Source organism: Lacerta agilis, chromosome 8 (assembly GCF_009819535.1).
Source record: "Lacerta agilis isolate rLacAgi1 chromosome 8, rLacAgi1.pri, whole genome shotgun sequence".
Lineage (NCBI taxonomy): Eukaryota > Metazoa > Chordata > Lepidosauria > Squamata > Lacertidae > Lacerta > Lacerta agilis.
The window spans coordinates 79,166,601-79,187,145 of NC_046319.1; the positions used below are offsets into that span (position 1 = coordinate 79,166,601).

The 20,545-nt window shown below is 43.1% G+C and overlaps 1 protein-coding gene across 5 annotated transcripts in view; it reads right to left on the bottom strand.

Annotated features, from left to right (window-relative positions):
* The window catches only part of ZNF541 (zinc finger protein 541), a 36,152-nt gene extending 23,224 nt beyond the window's left edge, over positions 1-12,928 (bottom strand). For 4 of the 5 annotated variants that reach the window (XM_033158497.1, XM_033158496.1, XM_033158501.1 and 1 more), the window contains exons 1-5: positions 12,889-12,928; positions 11,033-11,173; positions 9,052-9,392; positions 4,914-5,157; positions 163-1,909 (exon numbers count right to left, since the gene is read on the bottom strand). In XM_033158497.1, coding sequence (XP_033014388.1) covers positions 163-1,909; positions 4,914-5,157; positions 9,052-9,352 — 2,292 coding nt within the window. In that variant the 5' untranslated portion in view covers positions 9,353-9,392; positions 11,033-11,173; positions 12,889-12,928. Of the gene's footprint in view, positions 1-162; positions 1,910-4,913; positions 5,158-9,051; positions 9,393-11,032; positions 11,174-12,888 lie in introns of those variants that run through there. The other variant, XM_033158499.1, reaches the window with a different exon arrangement.
* Positions 12,929-20,545: the final 7,617 nt, after the last annotated feature.

Genomic DNA, 20,545 nt, shown 5'->3' on the forward strand with positions numbered 1-20,545 from the left:
ACAGCTGGAGACTCAAATTTGGGAAACACGGCTATAGGCACACTAACAGCTGCCTTGACATGAACTTTAGAGAAAGGTGCTATCTTCCCCCACCCTGACCCCACCAATACTGTAAACACTTAAAAAGAAATAAAACATGAACATGTTATGGTTTGAACATGCCTGGATCCTGTTGAAAATGGTTAGCTTTGGTTTCACTCTGGCCCCACTATCAAATGAGGTGCTAGGCAAAGAAAAGGAAGCCATGGCCACTTGACTGGGAGAAGCTATGGGAGTCGTGTCAAACTTCAGCTTCTCTTTCCGGCGAGGTCTGCCACTGCGAGAATGCCCTTTGCAACCTGGTTCTTTGACGCAAGCCTTACTCTTCTTTCTCAATACGGGAGAGCCATTCTCCAGCTGCCTCGGTTTCCCGTATGTGTGGTTTCCTGGGGTGTTTTCGTACGTTACAGACTGGCTAGGGCTAGAGAAGTCTTTGAGCTCCAGGCATCCTTTCAAGGTCCTGGTGTGCTTGGGATGAGAAACGCTGCCTGTGCTTGCAGAAGGCACAGCAAGTAGCTGAAAGGACTGTGGAGGAGAAGCTGGCTGTTGCCCTTCTTTCTCACTGCCCAACGAGAAGTCCTTCTGAAACTGGGACAAGGCCTTTTTTACGCGCAAGGGGGACCCTTCGCTTTCAGCGGGCTCGGGAACTGGATGAACCAAACCTGCTTGCTGCGGAAACGCACTCTGAAGTGGTTTCGCTACCACCTGCTCAGTCTCTGCAGCTGCCAGTTGCAACGGAGCCAACAGCTGTGCGTGGGACACAATGTGCTGAGATTTGGTGATCCTTTGGAACAGGCGACCCTGGACTTGAGGCTGATCCTGAATCACAGAGGATTCCTGGGATTTCATCAAGAGCTGCCTGAAGAGCGGTGTGGCCTCACCCTTCTGCAGCACACCATGCTTCAGAGGATCTGGAAGCCTTGTTGCTGGCCTGAAAGACTCTTCAAAGCCACTGAGATTCGGCTCTGCAGGGATCTCCCCCTGTGACTTTAAGAGGGCTGGAGTGAATGATAAAACATCTGGGCGCTCAAAGTTCTGCGCCAGAGAGTCAAAAGCATGGGAGGATCCCACGAGGCCTTGTGAAGCATCCTGACCTGCAGCAGGTGGCATCTGAGCAAGATAAACACCATTTCCTTTGCTTTGGGTGCAGGTTGGTGGCACATTTCTGATCCACTGGAAGTTGCTACTTGACTGGTGAGAGGTGGCAGGAATTTTCTGGCCTCTGAATAACGGAAAACGAGGCACACCACTGTTCGACCAATACTCCAGGGCTGTGGTTTCTAATGGAAACTGAGGTTCTGAATGTGGCTGCCTGCTTTCTGCTGGTCCAAGTACAGATAAACTCCCAGGGTTTATGATGGTGTACACACTGGAAGAGGTGGCGTTCTTTTGACAAGGGTAAAGCTCCTTCGTCACTTTATCGCCGGTGGCTTCTGTGAGCACTGCAGTACTTGTTGGCACACAAGAAATCTGACCGCAGACAGAGGCGCAAGGCTGCTGGGATCCCCTAGAATCAGACTCGGGCTGTCCCACAGAGGTTGAAGAAGCAGATGGGAGCTTCTGGCTGACTAAGCTACTTACAAGACACCTCAATAGGTCTCTGTGGGGCAGGAGGGAATTATTAGGGGCCTGGGATTCAGGGTGAACAGCCAGCCTCTCTGCAGTTCTCATGCCACTAGATCCCACCTGGACACGTGAATCGTGGAGGGGTGGGGAGGCCTCACAAGCTTCTTCATCCTTTAACAACCTCAAACCATGGTGCATTTCATAATGCCGGCGCAGCGACCGATGGTCTGAGTAACTCTTATTGCAACCTTGCTCTATGCAAATAAACGGCTTCGTTTTTTGGTGTGTCAGCATGTGGCCACTCCTGAGATTAAAGGTTAAAAAAAAATATTTTTTTTAACAAGATCAGAACATAGAAGTGTAAGCTAATCTTATTATCACAATCAACCACTAAAATGACTTCCCATATTGTCAAATTAAACATTTTCCCCTCAGCTTTTGTCAAGGGCAGATATTTAAACATCCCCAGAAACAATAGACATTGCGGGTGTTTTTGAATGTGCCCGACACAGAACATATTCTTTTCTACTGTCCATTGTACAACCAGCTACACAAACGCGTGCTATCCCCTTTTCTGGGTAGTCTAGCGCAGTGTTTTTCAACCACTGTTCCGCAGCACACTAGTGTGCCGCGAGATGCTGCCTGGTGTGCCGTGGGAAAAATTGAAAAATTCAAGAGAATTACTTTATATATAGTCAATATAGGCACAGAGTTAATTTTTTTAACATTTTCTAATGGTGGTGTGCCTCATGATTTTTTTCATGAAACAAGTGTGCCTTTGCCCAAAAAAGGTTGAAAAACACTGGTCTAACGGCGCAGCACAATGAAAATATCTGACATTAACCTGCAGGTAACTGCAAGGGTGGTTGAGTTTTCATCAAGGGTATCTCTTAGAATGGTGAATGGCACTATTTAGTGGGAAGAAACCCCAATGAAAATCCTCGTTATTACATATTTTTACTTGGCTGTTTATTTGTATATATGTTAAATTTTTATATATGGATGTTTTATGATGGCCTATATTTGTAACGCCTAATAAAGGTTTGGCAAAGTAAGGCAAATTAAATCCTCACTTTTATCAACTATATTGTTATATTAGGGTAAAGCAGGGGTTCGCAAACTGTGGTTAATGGACTACCAGTGGTGCATGAAGAAGAAGAAGAGTTTGGATTTGATATCCCGCTTTTCACTACCCGAAGGAGTCTCAAAGCGGCTAACATTCTCCTTTCCCTTCCTCCCCCACAACAAACACTCTGTGAGGTGAGTGGGGCTGAGAGACTTCAAAGAAGTGTGACTAGCCCAAGGTCACCCAGCAGCTGCATGTGGAGGAGTGCAGACACGAACCCGGTTCCCCAGATTACGAGTCTGCCGCTCTTAACCACTACACCAAACTGAGCTTCATTCAGGTGGTCAGTGGCATACCCGCAATAAACATCCATATTAAATTTTAACTGTATATTTGTTAGTAATTTTGTTTTTTATATTGTGTTAAAATCTGAATTCTATGAAATGCAAATTACAATACAGGCAACTCCCATTTTGCTTGTGTTCGAGGCACATGTGACCGCTGATGGGCACGCCCTTTTCGGCCCTGGAAGGGGGCAGGGTGGGGCGGGCTTACATGCATCCTGTCGACATTTGTGATGACCCAAAACGCACCCCCTGCGCAAATGGGGAGTTGCCTGTACTATAAAATACAATATATGAAATAACACAAGCAATAAAAATACAGTTAAAAATCACACAGTATCTAACACAGTGCATTACATTTTTTTTTTTTTACAACAGGCAGAAAAATCATTAAATGGGTCCACCAAGACGACCAGTAATTTCCAAGTGATCTGTCAAGGAAAAAATGGGAACCACTACACTGAATGATTTTCAGTGGTGGTGGTAAAGACTCTGCTAGTAATTACTTCAGCTGCTTTTCCTATCAGAGATGGACTCGGCAGTTAGGAGCACCTCTCTGGCCACCACTGGCTGAGCTGCTCTGCTCCTTGAGAAGGGCAGAGCAGACAGCATCTCATGGAAACAACAGTTTGAAGAAGCATGGACCTAGGTATGCAGTTAGGAAAGAGAGGGGTACAAAAGAAAGCGGGTGAGAGAAAGAGAGTGAGCAAACAGAGGTGTATATGACCAAGAGCTGCAGAAGCAAGGGAGGCTGAACCTGACATATGGATTGGAAATCCAGAATAGCTAAAGAGGCGATAAACCTTTATTTGGGCTGTGCGTCAGGAGCTGCCATGGCTACCCATGACTCTGTGCACAGTTACCCTGGATGGTGTCACCAGAGCTGTAAGTTATAGCATTTCCCTAAGCAGTAAAGGCTCCTATCTCCACCCACCCAGGTGGTCTATTTGGCTGTCTTTACTAGGAAAGGCTATAAGGACTTCCTAGTCACACTAGAACTTTGCCAGAAAGTAATAATCTTTAACTAGTTTTGATTCCTATAGCTGAACTCCCAACACTATCACTTCAGACTGCAGACGGCGGCTCACATGACGGAGTGCTCCTACATACACACACATGCACACACCACCTTCCATATATAAAACTAGATGTCAGAGGAAAGGATTCTAGCCTAGCCTTCTCCTTGATATTCTATATTTCTAACTGCAGTTTTCTGGTACTGTACTGAGAAATATTCCATCATAAAAGCTGCCATGTCCAGTCTGAAATGCTAACAGTCCAGGGTGCACGTTTACCATATCAGTGAGAACTAGCCACAGATCTCTGGCTACAAGTCTCTAGTTTTCACACAAATTTCTATTACAATTCCTCTGCTCTGGAGCATAGGACTGTGGTTAATGTAAAGGGAGGCATACTTTTGTCCTGTGCTCAAAGGGAAAGGGGGGCTCAAATATCTCTCACACAATTCCACTTCTTTTTGCTTAAGATACTTTTCCCGTGGTATCGCTGCAACCACATCCCACCAAGTAAGTGCTCACACCCAACTGCTCTGGTTTTCTGAGGGTCAAATTATTTCATGCATCACAGTGTAAATTAGAAAGATTCTCTCTCCTCAATACTAGGAGCCTCTTCCATCACTGGAATCCTGCCTGAATGATGGAACTTGAAAACCTCACTGTTTTACTATGCTGTCTGCTCACACAGTAGATCCAAAGCAACTCCCTGGGTAGTTTCACCATTTTCTTAAGTGGAGGCAGATTATGTCTTGCATTACTAAGGAATACTAGGTCCATGTGCATTTGTACCAGGCCCTAGCCAAACTAGTTCAAGCCAAATTTCTACAGTAGCAGAAACTTTCTATACATTTAAATCAGTTTTACTGGCAAACAGATACATACAGGTGGTCCTGGCGCTTAAATGCTTTGCTGCAGATCTTACAGACATGTTTCCGTTCCTGGCTGTGAGTCACGTAGTGTTTGCTGAGAGAGCTGGTGCTACTGAAAACCTTTCCACAGAGGCTGCAATCCAGGAAAGGGGCTTGAGGGGAGTTTTGCTGGTGCTTTCCTCTCCTTCCACTGCCAGAACTGGATCTGCCTCCTTGCTCCACTTCTTTCGGTGCTGAAGGGGCAGGAAGTCCCAATTCTATGAGCAAAGACAACTTTTAGTTCATAGCATCTAGCTTTGTACAGTCAATGACAGTGTGAGCAATTAAGTATCTGGTTCAAATCTCATGGTCACAAACTCACTAGGCAGCATTTGACAAACCGGGTATCGCTCAATCTCCACATTTTACGCCATCTGCACTATGGGATAATAATACTGACCTACCTTATAAGGTTGCTTTAAAAAAAATAGTGAGACAATGAACACGACACTCACGAAAAATGCTATATAAATGCCAAGTATGGCTCCTTGCATTTTCAAGGTGAGAACAAAATCAAGGGGACATTGGGGGGGGGCATAAATAACAGAGGTTCTGAAGAACCTCCCCTCCCCAAATTATTTCTGGGGACTTCACACGTGTAGCTCCCTCAGTTACTGGTGAACGTTCCTGGCAGCAAAACACCCCTATTATTAAACCAACTACACAAGATGCTAAAGCTTTTTTAAACCACCAATGTTTAAAAAGTCTTCTTGTTAAAAAAAAAAAAGCAATGTTTATAATGATGGTGATAAACTGTTGTTGTTTAAATTTCCTTCCCCAATGCAATAACGTTCTTCCAGTGATGATCTAGCAATATTGAACTGCTTAGAGGTTTTACTATGATCAACTGGTATGGAAATTTCATAAAATGAACATAATGTCAAGTTAAATGAGCATAATACAAGGGGGGGGGGGAATAGGTATAAAAGGAGAATTCCCTGGATGCCAAGATCCAGGTCTGGGGCAATTCCTCTTTGGTGAGAGGAACCACAGAAGAGATTTAAAACCACAAAATATGAAGCAAAGTAAAGCAAGGAAATACAGGCTGTTAGACCTTTAAAATATTCCCTTCTAAGTTCCTTCCAAAGTTTAATTATACTTAACCATACTGGTTATCCCACATATTTTATGAAGCTTTGTATCCTATCCACCCAGCAGTCTCAGGGCACGTTAAGAGTGCATAGCAAAGCAAATACAGTGGTGCCCCGCTAGACGAATGCCTCGCTAGACGAAAAACTCGCTAGACGAAGGCATTCGTCTAGCAGAAGGCTGCCCCGCAAGACGAAATTGTCTATGGGGCCGCCTCGCAAGAGGGAAAAAAAATTCTTTTTTTTTTTTGTCTAGCGAAAACCGCGGTTTGCATTGCCGCTTCACTAGACGAAAAAACTGCGAGACGAAAAGATTCGCAGAACGAATTATTTTCGTCTAGCGGGGCACCACTGTACAGTATAAAAACAGCAAGCCCAAGTTACATGATGCCATCCCATCCCATTTTTAATAGTAACTGTACTACCAGCAGCAAATGTCTTAGAGCACATCACACAAACACTTAATTCTATACTTTTGTGCGTGAGTGTATGTCAAATATCCTAAACACCCCAATCCATTCAGAGAGCTGGAAAATTACCCAGAATACCCACATCTCTAGTATAAACACACAGGATATACAATTTTGCTGCTGGGTGGAATGAAGAACAAAAACTGCACATAAATGAAGTACTGTACATATACAACTCAAGAGAACATGGGTAGATCCTGCTGAATTTTAAAGTATTATTTTGCTTCTTATACAAGCAGCCTTCCTGCACTGCTAAAGTAGACATATCACAAACAAACAGGTGTGGGAACTTCTGGCCTTCTAGAAACATGCACCCTCCTCCTCTCTAGTAACTATTTAAACCAGTACTGAACTTTTTAATATAGTTAACCTCTTATTGCCAAACTGCTTGCTCATGAAGCAGACCCACTGATTTCACAGCTAATTAGTTCTGAGGTTCTATTTTATCTGTTTTTAAGATTCTGGCACTAAATTGAGTGCGTAGTTAAGAAATTCATTCAGCTAATTAAGTTAAATTTATGAAGGTAGCGTAGCATTCCCTTCCTCTAAAATGGAGGCCTTGCACTTGTTCAGCATTACTGCACCTGATCAACAAAGCTCATTCCTGACAACCAAAATTATTTCATTGTTCTTACTAGAGCACTATTGCACTGTCTGCCAATTTTGTTCCATTATCTAAGCTACTCTCCATTCACATATCTCCATTACTGCCGATCTCTTTTAAGAACTGATTTCAACCAACACAGCTATGGTATGATATGTGTATATTTAATTGCATATAAGATGGAGCTTAAATAAAAGCATTTCAACCCAAGCCTGGCAGCATGGAAAATTCAGCCAACTTCATCTAATGCAGGTATAATTCCAAGGAGAAATAATCTTCTGAAGTGCTGTGCTGTCAACTAAATGATTCAAATGATGGAAGCACCTAATCCCAATAATGATCACAGTGGCTGTTGTTTTGCCCAGTGAACTTAGACCTGAAAATTTCATGTCTTAAATTTTCATTGCAGATTTTAGAGTAAACCAATTCAACTGAAAACTTAATTGTGGGGGAAATATCAAAAGCTACAAAGGTTCAACAGGAAATTAATTCTTTGATTTAAAAGGAAGCTAAGATGTTCGGTCCTAACAGTTAGAATTGCCATGTTTCTTCAGTGTAGCTTTTTTCCCAGCTGCAGCTGGAGTGGGCGCTGCAAAGACTCCACAGAGAGCATTTCCTTTATACTGGATGTAATTGAAAAGAAACTAGACAGAAGGGGAACATATTCTTATCATATTGTAGTGTAGTCATCTTTATCTATTATTTTTTCCAAGGAGCAATAAATGTCTCATGGCATTTTACAGAAAAATTAAGTCTACGTCATTATCCCAAGAAAGTGATCCAAGAGATGAGTTCTGTTTCTCAGTTGCTCCACTGAAAAATTAGGCTGGTATTTATATTGCTTCTGGCAATTTTGTATATTTTTACCTTGCCAAAAGTGCTGTTTTCCCCTACCCTTAAGAAAAATGCCCTCATTTCAAAATCTCAAAGTCTACACACACTGTGATTACGCAATAGCGCCACATCGCCATACTGAAAGAAACAGGCAATACTCGTGAAGACAACATCGCGTTCTATCAAATCTGAATGGCTAATACAGCATATGTGCTTTTCCAGTGCAAATTACCCTAATATCTTAATATATTCATTTATTTAATATTCCTTCACATCATAAAACATCAGAGCAGTGTAGAGCAATTATAAAATGATTAAAAAATATTAAAAGCATACAGAACAGTAATGAAAATGACAGGCTAGTCAACAAAACTTTAAACAACTGCATAGACCTGTTTGCATTAAAAAGTCAAGAGATGCCTGAACAGTCACGTGAGGATGCGAAAAGTCCCCTCCCCAGAAAAAGGGGACAATAAATGCAAATTTCTCCTTACAAACCTGCACACCTATTATCTTTATTACTGCTTACAAAATGTTTTGGGATCCGTAACTTCCACAAAACAAGCCATGGGCTGCAGGTGCCTAGCACATGCCCACTGTACATCTAAAGACATGCAACTCCCATTCATACTTCATAATCCTTGTTGTGCAGAAACACCAGTGTACACATGGCACTGAAGTGTGAAATGGAACAATCACTACGCATTCCCATTTCAGAGGAGTGCCTTGACCAGAAAAGGAACCCCGAAGCTGAATGAAAAAACAGAAAGCTTTCCAGGTTCTATTTAGGCAGGCTTCCTCAAACTCAGCCCTCCAGATGTTTTTGGCCTACAACTCCCATGATCCCTAGCTAGCACGAACAGTGGTCAGGGAGGATGGGAACTGTAGTCTCAAAACATCTGGAGGGTCGAGTCTGAGGAAGCCTGTATTTAGGCAAAGATGGGGAACCTGGGACTCTCCAGATGTGGTTGGATAACTGTTCTCATAACCTCCGACCAGTGGCCATCCTGGCTGAGTCTGATAGTTGTAGTCCAACATCTGAAAGCCAGTTTTCACATTCCTGCCTTACACATTTTGCCACGTTGGCTATTTACCACTGTAACCGGGGTTACTCACCATGCAAGAGTGGCCGCGAGTCTGGGTCACTATCATCAAGGAGTTTAGAAGAATCACAGTCCTTCACCGAGTACAAAGATGTGTCAAGATTGTCCTCCAAGGAGTCATTATTCATATTTGTGGCTGAAAGGCTGGGGTCCACATCCAAGTTGTTCAATCCTGAATAAATCATGTCTCTCATATCTGGACACCGATCGTGGCCGAAATTATCACTGTAGTCCAAAGCCTGATTCCCTGAAAACTCATGAAACTGCATCTCAGAGTGGAGTGAACTTTCATCATTGAGGTGGTACTGCTCCATATTCAATCACCTTCTGTGTTTGTAATTTGGGTCAAGGTCCCTAAACAAAAGATCGAAATGGGAATGGGAAAGAGCCAAGGGGCTTTGAGTCAGAGTCACAAGTGTTGAACAGTTTTGAAGAATCATAGGAATGCACAAGTCAGAGCAATACCAGGACTCGTGCCAATTTTACACCTAAAGAAATATTCCGTATAGATTCTAAAGCAATTTGCCATTGTTTAGTTGTATAGTACGGTACACTCTTAATTCCCTGTTCCATTCTTCTCTAACTTGCTGGTCGTCTACTTTACGAGCTTCCAATAGCAATAATAAATAATAGTAATTTATTATTTCTATGTTGCCCATCTGACTGGGTTGTTCTAGCCACACTGGAGCTCAAACAAATGATAAAACCACAGTAAAACATCAAGCATTAAAAAAATCCCATATATGCATTTATACAAACTGGTAGCTGGTTTTATATTTTGCAATCAACCAATTATTCCATCCAGCAGTTTAGGCGATGATAAAGCACTCAAAGTTGATGGACCATAAATAGACACCAAAGTGTGCTGTTACTGAAAATATTATTTAATATTATAAATTTATTTCCTAAAAAGCATACATCGCTTGACTGTAAAAAATACTGAAAAGTTGTTTACAAAAAGCTAAGATAATAATATCAAGAAAAATTTACAACCCTATTTTAAAACATACAAAAGTTAAAATAATGAAACAGATTAAAATTGCCATTTAATGCTCATTGGTATAGTATCTAACCCTCAATGAAGAATCACTGTAAAAATTTGCCATCTATTCTTATCATCTGATCTATTATCCCACACTCTACCCACTCCATAAAAAGGGTTGTCTCCATATCTTCAAATGAGGGTTAGCTCATGATTAAATCAAGCATGATCATATGGATCAAACTGATGTTTGTGGTCTTATTACAACCAAGCAGTATACAAATATTGTGAAATGAATGGCGTATCTAGGGATTTTGGTTCCTACGGTTATTTCTCAAATGATCAAATTTAATTTAAATAGGTTAATAACAAAAATCTCTACTGAAATTTAGTGTTTGGGATGAGGGTCGCATACAGGTATAAGATGAATGTACTGCCACAAATAATAGATGTACTGCAATATAGGTCTACAAATTCCCCATGAGCATTTTCAAAAGCTTAATGTATTATTTTGGCTTAGTGTTACATGTGAAGCTGTCCATAATAACTCACTGCCCCAAGAGATTAGATTGCGTACCTCATTATTTATGTTCCACCAATGGCTAAAAACTTACCACCACTACCCAGGAAAAAAGGTTATTTTACGTGGCTCTCTGGATTCTTTTTGCAGTTTTGCTGTTTGAATACACAACTGTTTATTATTCTAGGTTTCTACAGGATTTTTATTCTTTTTAATGTATTGTGTTGTCTTGCTGCATTGCAAGCAGAGGCCTTAAAAGGTGGGCATAAACATCCTCATATATAAATAAAAAGTGGCGAATTCTTTTTTTTTTTTAATCTACATACATGTTTAGAACACTACAATATGTGACTACTATCTCTGGGCTTAACAGAAATGTAAACATGATAAATTTTGCAAAAAGGGACAACAGTTTACATATACAAAGCTATGCACGGAGACTCCTATTTTGCAAATGCTTCTATTTAAAAATAGCTTACAGGTGTTATTTACCACGGATTAAGAAAAGTTCATCAGCACTTCTTTTTGTCTTCACAATGATAACTGGATATTAGCAGCTGCCATTCAAAATCCTCCAAGTCCAGTATTATTAGGCCATAGCAGATTTTGGGAGAACTCTTGGAAAGATGTGCTCTAAGGATAGAATGAGCAGAGAATAGTTTAAATTCATATCCAGTAAGAATGACATTCAGTATTTAAGGCTCCTCCTTTCTATCAACAGAATTAACTCAACCTCTCTTTGTAAGACAGGGTGTGTATACAAATATATTTAAAATCTTTCTTCCCACTAGATCTAACAGACAAGGGTACACAATTTTTAACTGCACATTGGGAGAAAATATTTGTTGCTGGAATACTGAGGAGCAGTAATACTCTCTTAATTTGGGATTGAGAGAGAAAAGGGAAATATTGTTTGCTGGGTGTGGGCATATTATTAAATGGAATTTTATGAATATATAATGTTCTGTATCCAGGCATTGTAGACATAATGCCATTTACAACCTATCCATATCAGTGCACCCAACGTTTCAGAGCAAGGGACCAAGGTACGCAAACCACTGATGCTTGTAGTACAAGCTTATAAAAGCAAAAAGGTGTTAGGGAGATATATTAATTTCACAGGATAAAAATAAGGAATTTTTTTAAAAATCCTGCTCATAGCAGTAGGGAATAACAACTACATTCAAATATGACCATCAGAATTTTATCATGCAGATATTTTTAGGTCATGCTTTCAAATGATAATGATTAAAAGATTATTTATTTCCTAGCTACACTTAAGTGGGTCGGGATTCGTTATCCCATTCATGTACCATGTGCAAATACCAAATAAATTTACTTCTCGTTAGCTGTTGCACAATTATGAAGTGCTCCCCTCAAAAAAGTTCCAAAGCTTCAGCATCTTTTGGAAGTTTTGCAGTACTTTATTGGTTTGGGTTTCCTTTGATGAGAGAAACCCAGGAAAGCTAACTTTTAACAAAGGAATGGCATAGGCTGCAAATATTACAAATGGATTACCCCCCTCTCCATACCAGCTTTTCTTGAACTATACATTATTTTGCACTTCCTTCAATATATAAAGTGGGAACCTATGTTTAAGTTTTAGCATAGGCAAACATATTTACTAGATTGCTTAAGTGGCAGCTTAACTGAAACCTTTCCACCAGCTGACACTCATGGTCTTTAGCTGTTCCCTTGCATTTCACTGCTTTCCTCTTCCATCACAAAATTCTACTGAAAAGCAATGAAACGTAACGCAAGGTTTCCCTTCCTAAGAGTGCAATCCTTTGCACGACTACTCCAAAGCAGTAACTAACCCCGGGATAAATGGGGCTATATAAAAGCATTGCAGCCTTAACCTCTTCATCCCATCCGGAGCCTTCATTAAAAAAAAAAAAAAAAAAAAAAACAAGTGCAGAGAAAACCCTAAAACCTGCTGTAGCACTTGAAATGCTGTTGTGTATTTTTAGCGCTGGCGAAGGGCAGGATCCGAATTAAGATTCTCTTTCCCAACGGTGCCAGGGCTCCATATTCTTCTCTCGGGGGGGGGGGGGACACAGCAACGGGAAACTTTCCCAGGAAGCCCTAGAAACTGGCTGCCCCCACAGTTCTGAGCAGTTAAAAGTGGGGTGGGGAGCCTCCTTCGCCAGCAGCCCCCTTCCCCCTAACAAAACGGGAGGGTTGCAGGCAGCGACCCCCCATATAAGTATTTGCAACCGAACCCACCCCGCCTCCTTTGTGCCTACAGGGGAGCAACTGCCACAGGGCGCGAATACGGGAAAGGGGGAGGTAGGGGGCGCATTTGCACAAGCCCCCCTCAGTCGTTGTGAGGAGGGAGAGCCCCTTACCACAGATGGAAAAGCTCTCTTTGTTGCTCCTGTGACACACTTGGTGGGGCGAGGTGGACTTAAAAGCGGGGCGTGTTGGGTTGGGGAGAAGAAGCCTTAGCCTTGCTCCTTTTTCCCCCTACTGCGTGGCTTTGAATGGGGCCTGGTGGTGGTGGAGCGGCCTTGGGGCGAGGGACGGTTGCAACCTGCACCTGACGGGGTTGAGGGAGAGAAGAAAGGAGCCTTCTCTGAGGAAGGGGAGAGATAGAGAGAGGAGGACGCGGGCGCGCACGCGAGCAGGGAGAAGCGGGCCGCTGCTTTACCCGTCGTCGCGCGCCCCGCTCTCCTCCCCCTCCCTCCCTCGCTATTTATTTATTTAGTCCCCTCCCCCTCCTCCTCCTCCTCTTCTTCTGCACGCGCCAGCCACGCCCAGCCGCCGACTAGGGGCCCGCCCACGCGCGCCTGGCGCCCGAACGGGCTCGAGGCTGGAAGGGGAGGGGGAGGAGGGAGGGCGACAATAACGCGGCGCTTCGCTCGTTCTGCGCGGGGAGGGTGTAAACGGGCGTGGGGGGGGGAGTGAGTACGTGCGTGCGTTTTGGCGGGAAGGAAAGGGGAGTAGCCGGTGGCCCGGCGCCGCCATTTTGTGAGGAGGTTGGCAAGGCGCGAACAACCTCCCCCGACTTACCTAGTAGCTACGTGAGGGGAGGATAAGGAGGGGATGGAGTCGTGGAGGGGAAGATGTGAGGGAATGAGGTACGGGGGCAGGGACGATGCGGCCCGCGGTATGGCGTGTCAAATCGTCGCGCACCGTTTGTGTGAGGGGATATTTTGCGTTTTGGGGTGTTCCCCCCTCCACATTTGTATACCGCCACAGGACTCGGGGCGGTTGCCACATAAAAATGACTAGATGAAAAAAAACACGTAATGATATACATAATGAAAAAAACCCCAATTATTTTTATGGGCGGTTACCACATAAAAGCACAAGATCAAAATACATAATAAAAACAAATAACCCGGTTATTTATATGGGCGGTTACCACATAAAACCACAAGATCAAAATACATAATAAAAACAAAAAACAACAGAGTTTTAAATATATTTTGATTCCTTCATTGGAGGATAACAGGGATATACTGTATGTGTGAGAGAGTGTGTGTGTGGTATTTACACATGCATATGTATAGTGCATAACTGAAGGGATAGCAAGTGTCCTTTATTGCTGTTTATCCAGCATATTTGTATAATATATATTAATAATAATAATAAATTATTTTTATCAAGCCACTCTGGGCGGCTCCCAAAGCCCTCTGCCTGGTTCCCTGTAACCTTACCTCTCGCAGAAAGGGAACTGCCAGAAGGCTCTCGGCACTGGACCTCAGTGTCCAGGCTAAATGATGGAGGTGGAGATGTTCCTTCAGGTATACAGGACCGAGGCCGTTGAGGGCTTTAAATGTCAGCACCAACACTTTGAATTGTGCTCGGAAACGTACTGGGAGTGTTGCATTGGGCCAATGCAACAGGAGCCAATGTAGATCTCCCAGGACCGGTGTTATGTGGTCTCGGCGCCGCTCCCAATCACCAGTCTAGAAGCCGCATTCTGGATTAATTGCAGTTTCCGGGTCACCTTCAAAGGTAGCCCCACATAGAGCACATTGCAGTAGTCCAAGCAGGAGATAACCAGAGCATGCACCACTCTGGCGAGACAGTCTGCGGGCAGGTAGGGTCTCATCCTGCATACCAGATGGAGCTGGTAGACAGCCGCCCTGGACACAGAATTAACCTGCGCCTCCATGGACAGCTGTGAGTCCAAAATGATTCCTAGGCTGTGCTCCTGGTCCTTCAGGGGCACAGTTACCCCATTCAGGACCAGGGAGTCCCCCACACCCACCCGCCCCCTACCCCCAAAAAACAGTACTTCTGTCTTGTCAGGATTCAACCTCAATCCGTTAACCGCCATCCATCCTCCAACCGCCTCCAGGCACTCACACAGGACCTTCACCGCCTTCACTGGTTCTGATTTGAAAGAGAGGTAGAGCTGGGTATCATCCGCATACTGATGAACACCCAGCCCAAAGACCTGGTCCTTCAGGGGCACAGTTACGGTTACAGGGGCACATTCAGGACCACACATGCCCCCCGTCCCCCCAAAACAGTTTTGTCAGGATTCAACCTCAATCTGTTAGCCGCCATCCATCCTCCAACCGCCTCCAGGCACTCAACACAGGACATTCACTGCCTTCACTGGTTCTGAGAGCTAGAGCTGGGTGTCATCTGCATACTGATGAACACCCAGCCCAAACCCCCTGATGATCTCTCCCAGCGGCTTCATATAGATATTAAAAAGCATGGGGGAGAGGACGGAACCCTGAGGCTCCCCACAAGTGAGAGTCCAGGGGTCTGAACACTCAACCCCAAACACCACTTTCTGGACACGGTCCAGGAGAAAGGAGCGGAACCACTGTATAACAGTGCCCCCAGCTCCCAGCCCCTCTAGACGGTCCAGAAGGATGTTATGGTCGATGGTGTCAAAGGCCGCTGAGAGATCAGGCAGAACTAGGAAACAGCTCTCACCTTTGTCCCTAGCCCACCAGAGATCATCGACCAGCGCGACCAAGGCAGTTTCAGTCCCATGATGAGGCCTGAATCCCAATTGGCCCCTGCTCTTCAGCCAAAAAAGGTTCCCAGTGCGCCATAGGTGAAATCAAAACAAGGCACTCCCAGCAGGCTTGCCTATAAATAAATAAAAAGATATAGCACGCAAGGGGAAAGGGCCAAGGAGGGAAGAGGAAAATAAAACTCCAAACTCGGGCACCAATTTCTAAATCAATTTATGAAATAGTCAGTGCTGGAATCCGCCTGCCTTGAGAGATGGTGGACTGTATAAACAAAAAATAGGCCCTGATAATCTAGATGGCCTGCTTATAAAGTAAAAAAATATATTAAAAGTGTGAAACAAAAAATTGCTGGGGTGGGGTGGGACTTGAGACAAAACACAAAGTTAGAAGAGCAACAGGAGGGCAAGGGCATGGTTGGAGACCCTTAAGAGTTTAATGTCAATTGAGAGGAAGATGAAGTGAAGAAGTGAGATTTTGTCCAGATATTTACCATACATGTGCCAATATCGGGAATGAAAACAATGCTAGGAAGTAAAGCATTCCATTAGTAGAGAGCAAGGAAAAAAACTTTGCTAAAATACTGTTTTAAAATGGTCCCATGCACTTAAGTCTCACATTACTGCTTCAATCCAAATTGGTTTTGTTGTATGTATTAAGTTTCATTTAAGTCATCGGAGCAACTAACCTCTCAGTCCTTTAGATGCATCTAATTCCAGTGGCGTCAGTGGGTTTAGAGGCCGACTATGCATAGGATCAGGCTCTTATTCTACAGGATAATACACAGTGAACCTGGGAATAAACCCCAGAGTTTAACAGGGCTTACTATTTGGAATATACGTATGGGATTGCACAGTCAATTACAGCTAAATTAAGTCCATTGATTTCAATGACACTTGAGCACAACTGGCTTTATTTGGACTATATATGGTTTGCCAACTCCTTTTTCTGGTAATGCTTCTGAACGGCAAATAAAAACTCAGAAAGCGGATTGCCAGAAAAGGAAGCTGGCAGCTGCAATATACAGTATCCTCAGTGAAGCTGTAGGTGATGGTAGGACAAGGGTCTGACCTCATCCCATACACAGCAGGGGATGAGGACCCAATTTTTAGTGCAAAAGGTCCGCATGGGGTGGATGTGGAAAATATACTCTGCCCCAAGGGTGAAACTAGGCTTTATTTGACCCGGGTCCAAGACCCAGTTTGGTGCCCCTACACACATGCAGCCTGTCCAGTGTATACAGGCGAAGTAGTGCTATTGAATCTTTTCAGTGCTTTTGTACCTTTAATTGAAAGCTTCCTGGTTGCAGGTTTTAGCCATTTTAGTTTTTCATGTTAATTGTGCCTGGTGTATTAGTGATGAAATCCTTTTAATTCCTCCAGTGTAAATAAATTTAATTCCTGATTTTTTTCTCTCATGTTGTTGATGTGAAATAGTGGTATTTACTTTATTTATATATTTTCTTACTTTCTTTAAGAAATAGTATAAATTATGAGTGGTAGCTAGTAATTAAAAACCTCTGCTGGACAGAAATTGACATTGCTGTACTTAACAGAGGGTGTCCAAATGGCAATTAAGTATGTGTTCTCAAAATGGCTTACAACAACAACAACAACAACAACAACAACAACAACAAATACAAAATAGGATGCAGCATAAGAACTAACAGCAAAATGTAAGCAGTAAAACAAAAATATTCTGCATAAGCATTATTAATGATACCAAGTATATTTTGATTACAAGTCCTGCTTTATTATTATTTATCATTATTATTGTTGTTCAGTCGTTCAGTCGTGTCCGACTCTTCGTGACCCCATGGACCAGAGCACACCAGGCACCCCTATCCTCCACTGCCTCCCGCAGTTTCGCCAAACTCATGCCAGTTGCTTCGAGAACACTGTCCAACCATCTCATCCTCGGTCATCCCCTTCTCCTTGTGCCCTCCATCTTTCCTCTTCTTATGAGGTTAGTAAATTCATATGATTAAGCTATAAACAGTTGATCTAATTTTAATCCAGAAGAAATATTGTTCTGTTTCAGAATATTTATTCATTGTTAGACAACTCATAAAGTGAGTTCTCTGGCATTGTTGTTGTTTAGTCGTGTCCAACTCTTTGTGACCCCATGGACCAGAGCACGCCAGGCACTCCTGTCTTCCACTGCCTCCCGCAGTTTGGTCAAACTCATGCTTCGAGAACACTGTCCAACCATCTCGCCCTATGTCGTCCCCTTCTTGTGCCCTCCATCTTTCCCAACATCTGGGTCTTTTCCAGGGAGTCTTCTCTTCTCATGAGGTGGCCAAAGTATTGGAGCCTCAGCTTCAGGATCTGTCCTTCCAGTGAACACTCAGGGCTGATTTCCTTCAGAATGGATAGGTTTGATCTTGCAGTCCATGGGACTCTCAAGAGTCTCCTCCAGCACCATAATTCAAAAGCATCAATTCTTCAGCGATCAGTCTTCTTTATGGTCCAGCGCTCACTTCCTTACATCACTACTGGGAAAACCATAGCTTTAACCATATGGACATTGTATAAAACCAATTAAAAACATCACAATGAACCCCCACAATAAATCTTAAAAATCTCATCCACTAAAAATTCCAGTACAAAAAGTCCAAAACAATTAAATACAATGCAGGTCACAGGTGGTAAAAAGAGCCAGCAACATGGGAGCTAAAACCACCATCCATACCACAGGAACTAAAATAGCAAAAACCTAAGCAGTCTGGGAGAATAAAATGTCTTTAAAAGGTAAGGGGACCCCAAACCGTTAAGTCCAGTTGCGGACAACTCTGGGGTTGCAGTGCTCATCTCACTTTACTAGCCTAGGAAGCCGGCGTTTGTCTGCATACAGCTTCCGGGTCATGTGGCCAGCATGACTAAGCCACTTCTGGGAAACCAGAACAGCGCACGGAAACGCTGTTTAGCTTCCCGTTGGAGCGGTACCTATTTATCTACTTGCACTTGACGTGCTTTTGAACTGCTAGGTTGGCAGGAGCAGGGACCGAGCAATGGGAGCTCACCCTGTCACAGGGATTCAAACTGCCGACCTTCTGATAGGCAAGCCCTAGGCTCTGTGGTTTAGAGCACATCGCCACTCACATCCCTTAAAATGTCTTAGTCTGGCCTTAAAGGATAATAGGGGTGTTGGGTGAGATTCACTACAAAGAGTGTTTCATAGCGAGGGAGGCACCACCAACAAGGCCCTTTCACTTCAAATTGCAGGGACACATGATATATGTTCTAATGCAAATGGCAATTGTTCCCCTGCCAGTAATAATGGTCATTCTAACCCATACCAATGGGTGAAGGGCGGGCAGGATTGCATTACAGTGCTGTTACTCTATTCCTGCTGGGAAAACAAAAATCTGGAGTCATCTGTATCATCTTTAAAAAAAAACACCAGAGAAAGGAAGAGGATAAAAAAGGGATCACCAATACAACAAAGTAAGTGTCCAGCTCTAGTTGTAAATTTGTTATCTTCTGCCTATCTGCTCCTTTTTACTGTATAATAGCGGTTAGAGGACTACAGCCATTCCTGGACAAGGGATAGCCTGACCACTGCAGTCTATGCATTAATCATCTCGAGGCTGGATGACTGCAATGTGCTCTATGTGGGGCTGCCCTTGGGTTTGGTTCGGAAGCTGCAGCTGATGCAGACTGCTGATGGGAGCTTTTGGCCAAGGACACATGGCACTATTGTTAAAGCAGCTACACTGGCTGCTCATGTACTTCTGAGCCAAGTTCCTTGTATAAATTTACAAAGACCCAAACAACTTAGTTCGAGGGTACCTCCATTAATGGAATCATCTGCAGGAGCATCGTTAATCATTCCCCGAACTGGTAAGGCTATTTTGACAACAATGACAAACCAAGCCTTTAGTGTCATCGGCCCAGTCCTGTGGAATACTCTGCCAATAGAGATTCAGTGAGTTCCTTTTGTCCCAACTTTTAAATGCATGCCGAAAAATATTTTATTCCACTAGGCCTCCACAGGCAATTCAGAATACAGTGGTACCTCTGGTTACGTACTTAATTCATTCCGGAGGTCTGTTCTTAACCTGAAACTGTTCTTAACGTGAAGCACCACTTTAGCTAATGGGACCTCCCGCTGCCGCTGCGCCACCAGAGCACGATTTCTGTTCTAATCCTGAAGCAAAGCTCTTAACCTGAAGCATTATTTCTGGGTTAGCGGAGTATGTAACCTGAAGCGTATGTAACCCGAGGTACCACTGTACATATGCCACAATGGTTTATTAATGCTTGCTTTAAACTTTTGCTTTTTAATTGCTTTTAGTTTTTATGGTTTTAATCTTTTTAATGTTGTAAACTATTCTGACATGTTTTGTGATTTAGCAGTACATGAATACGTCTATAAATAAAAATAAGTAAACAAGTGTGCGGACTATTGCCAGTTTAGCGTTTTTCAAATTTTTAAGCACCAAATTCTTGAGTAAATAGGAAAGACTTCTCCGGCTGATATTATCTGGAAGAGAGCTTTAACCTTTATTGCACAACCAGCAGAAAAAGGGTCCTCTCTGAAGGCAGAAGTACTTCCTACAAGCTTAGCTGCTGGATAGGTTCATATGAGAAAATGCGGTCTCTCAGGTACACTTGTCCCAGATCGCTTAGGACTTTATAACTCAAAACCAGCTTTAAGTTGTTATAATTATGTCTGTGCCCAGAAACAAACTGGGACCCAATCAAGATTGCATGTGAGGTTCATAATTTGCCCGGGTAAGCAAGGATGTGGCAACTGAAAAAAAGAGCAATCTCAACGGACTGTTTTCAGAAGAGATGTCAGTATAGGTGTAATAAGCTTGTTATGCTGTGTCCCAGAAGAATCTAGCCTCTTTGTACTAAACAGAAGTTTTCAAAGGCTTTAAAAACTGCTCCACATATAAACACATTGTACTAGTCTAGCCTGGATGTTACTAGTTACAGCATAACCATTGCAGTACAGGTACAGCTGTTGCTCGTGTTGTATGGAATCCATCCAGATGTCTTTCAAGGTAGTGCCTCTGTTGAGAATAGATCTCATCCAAATCACTTGTGTCTATGGG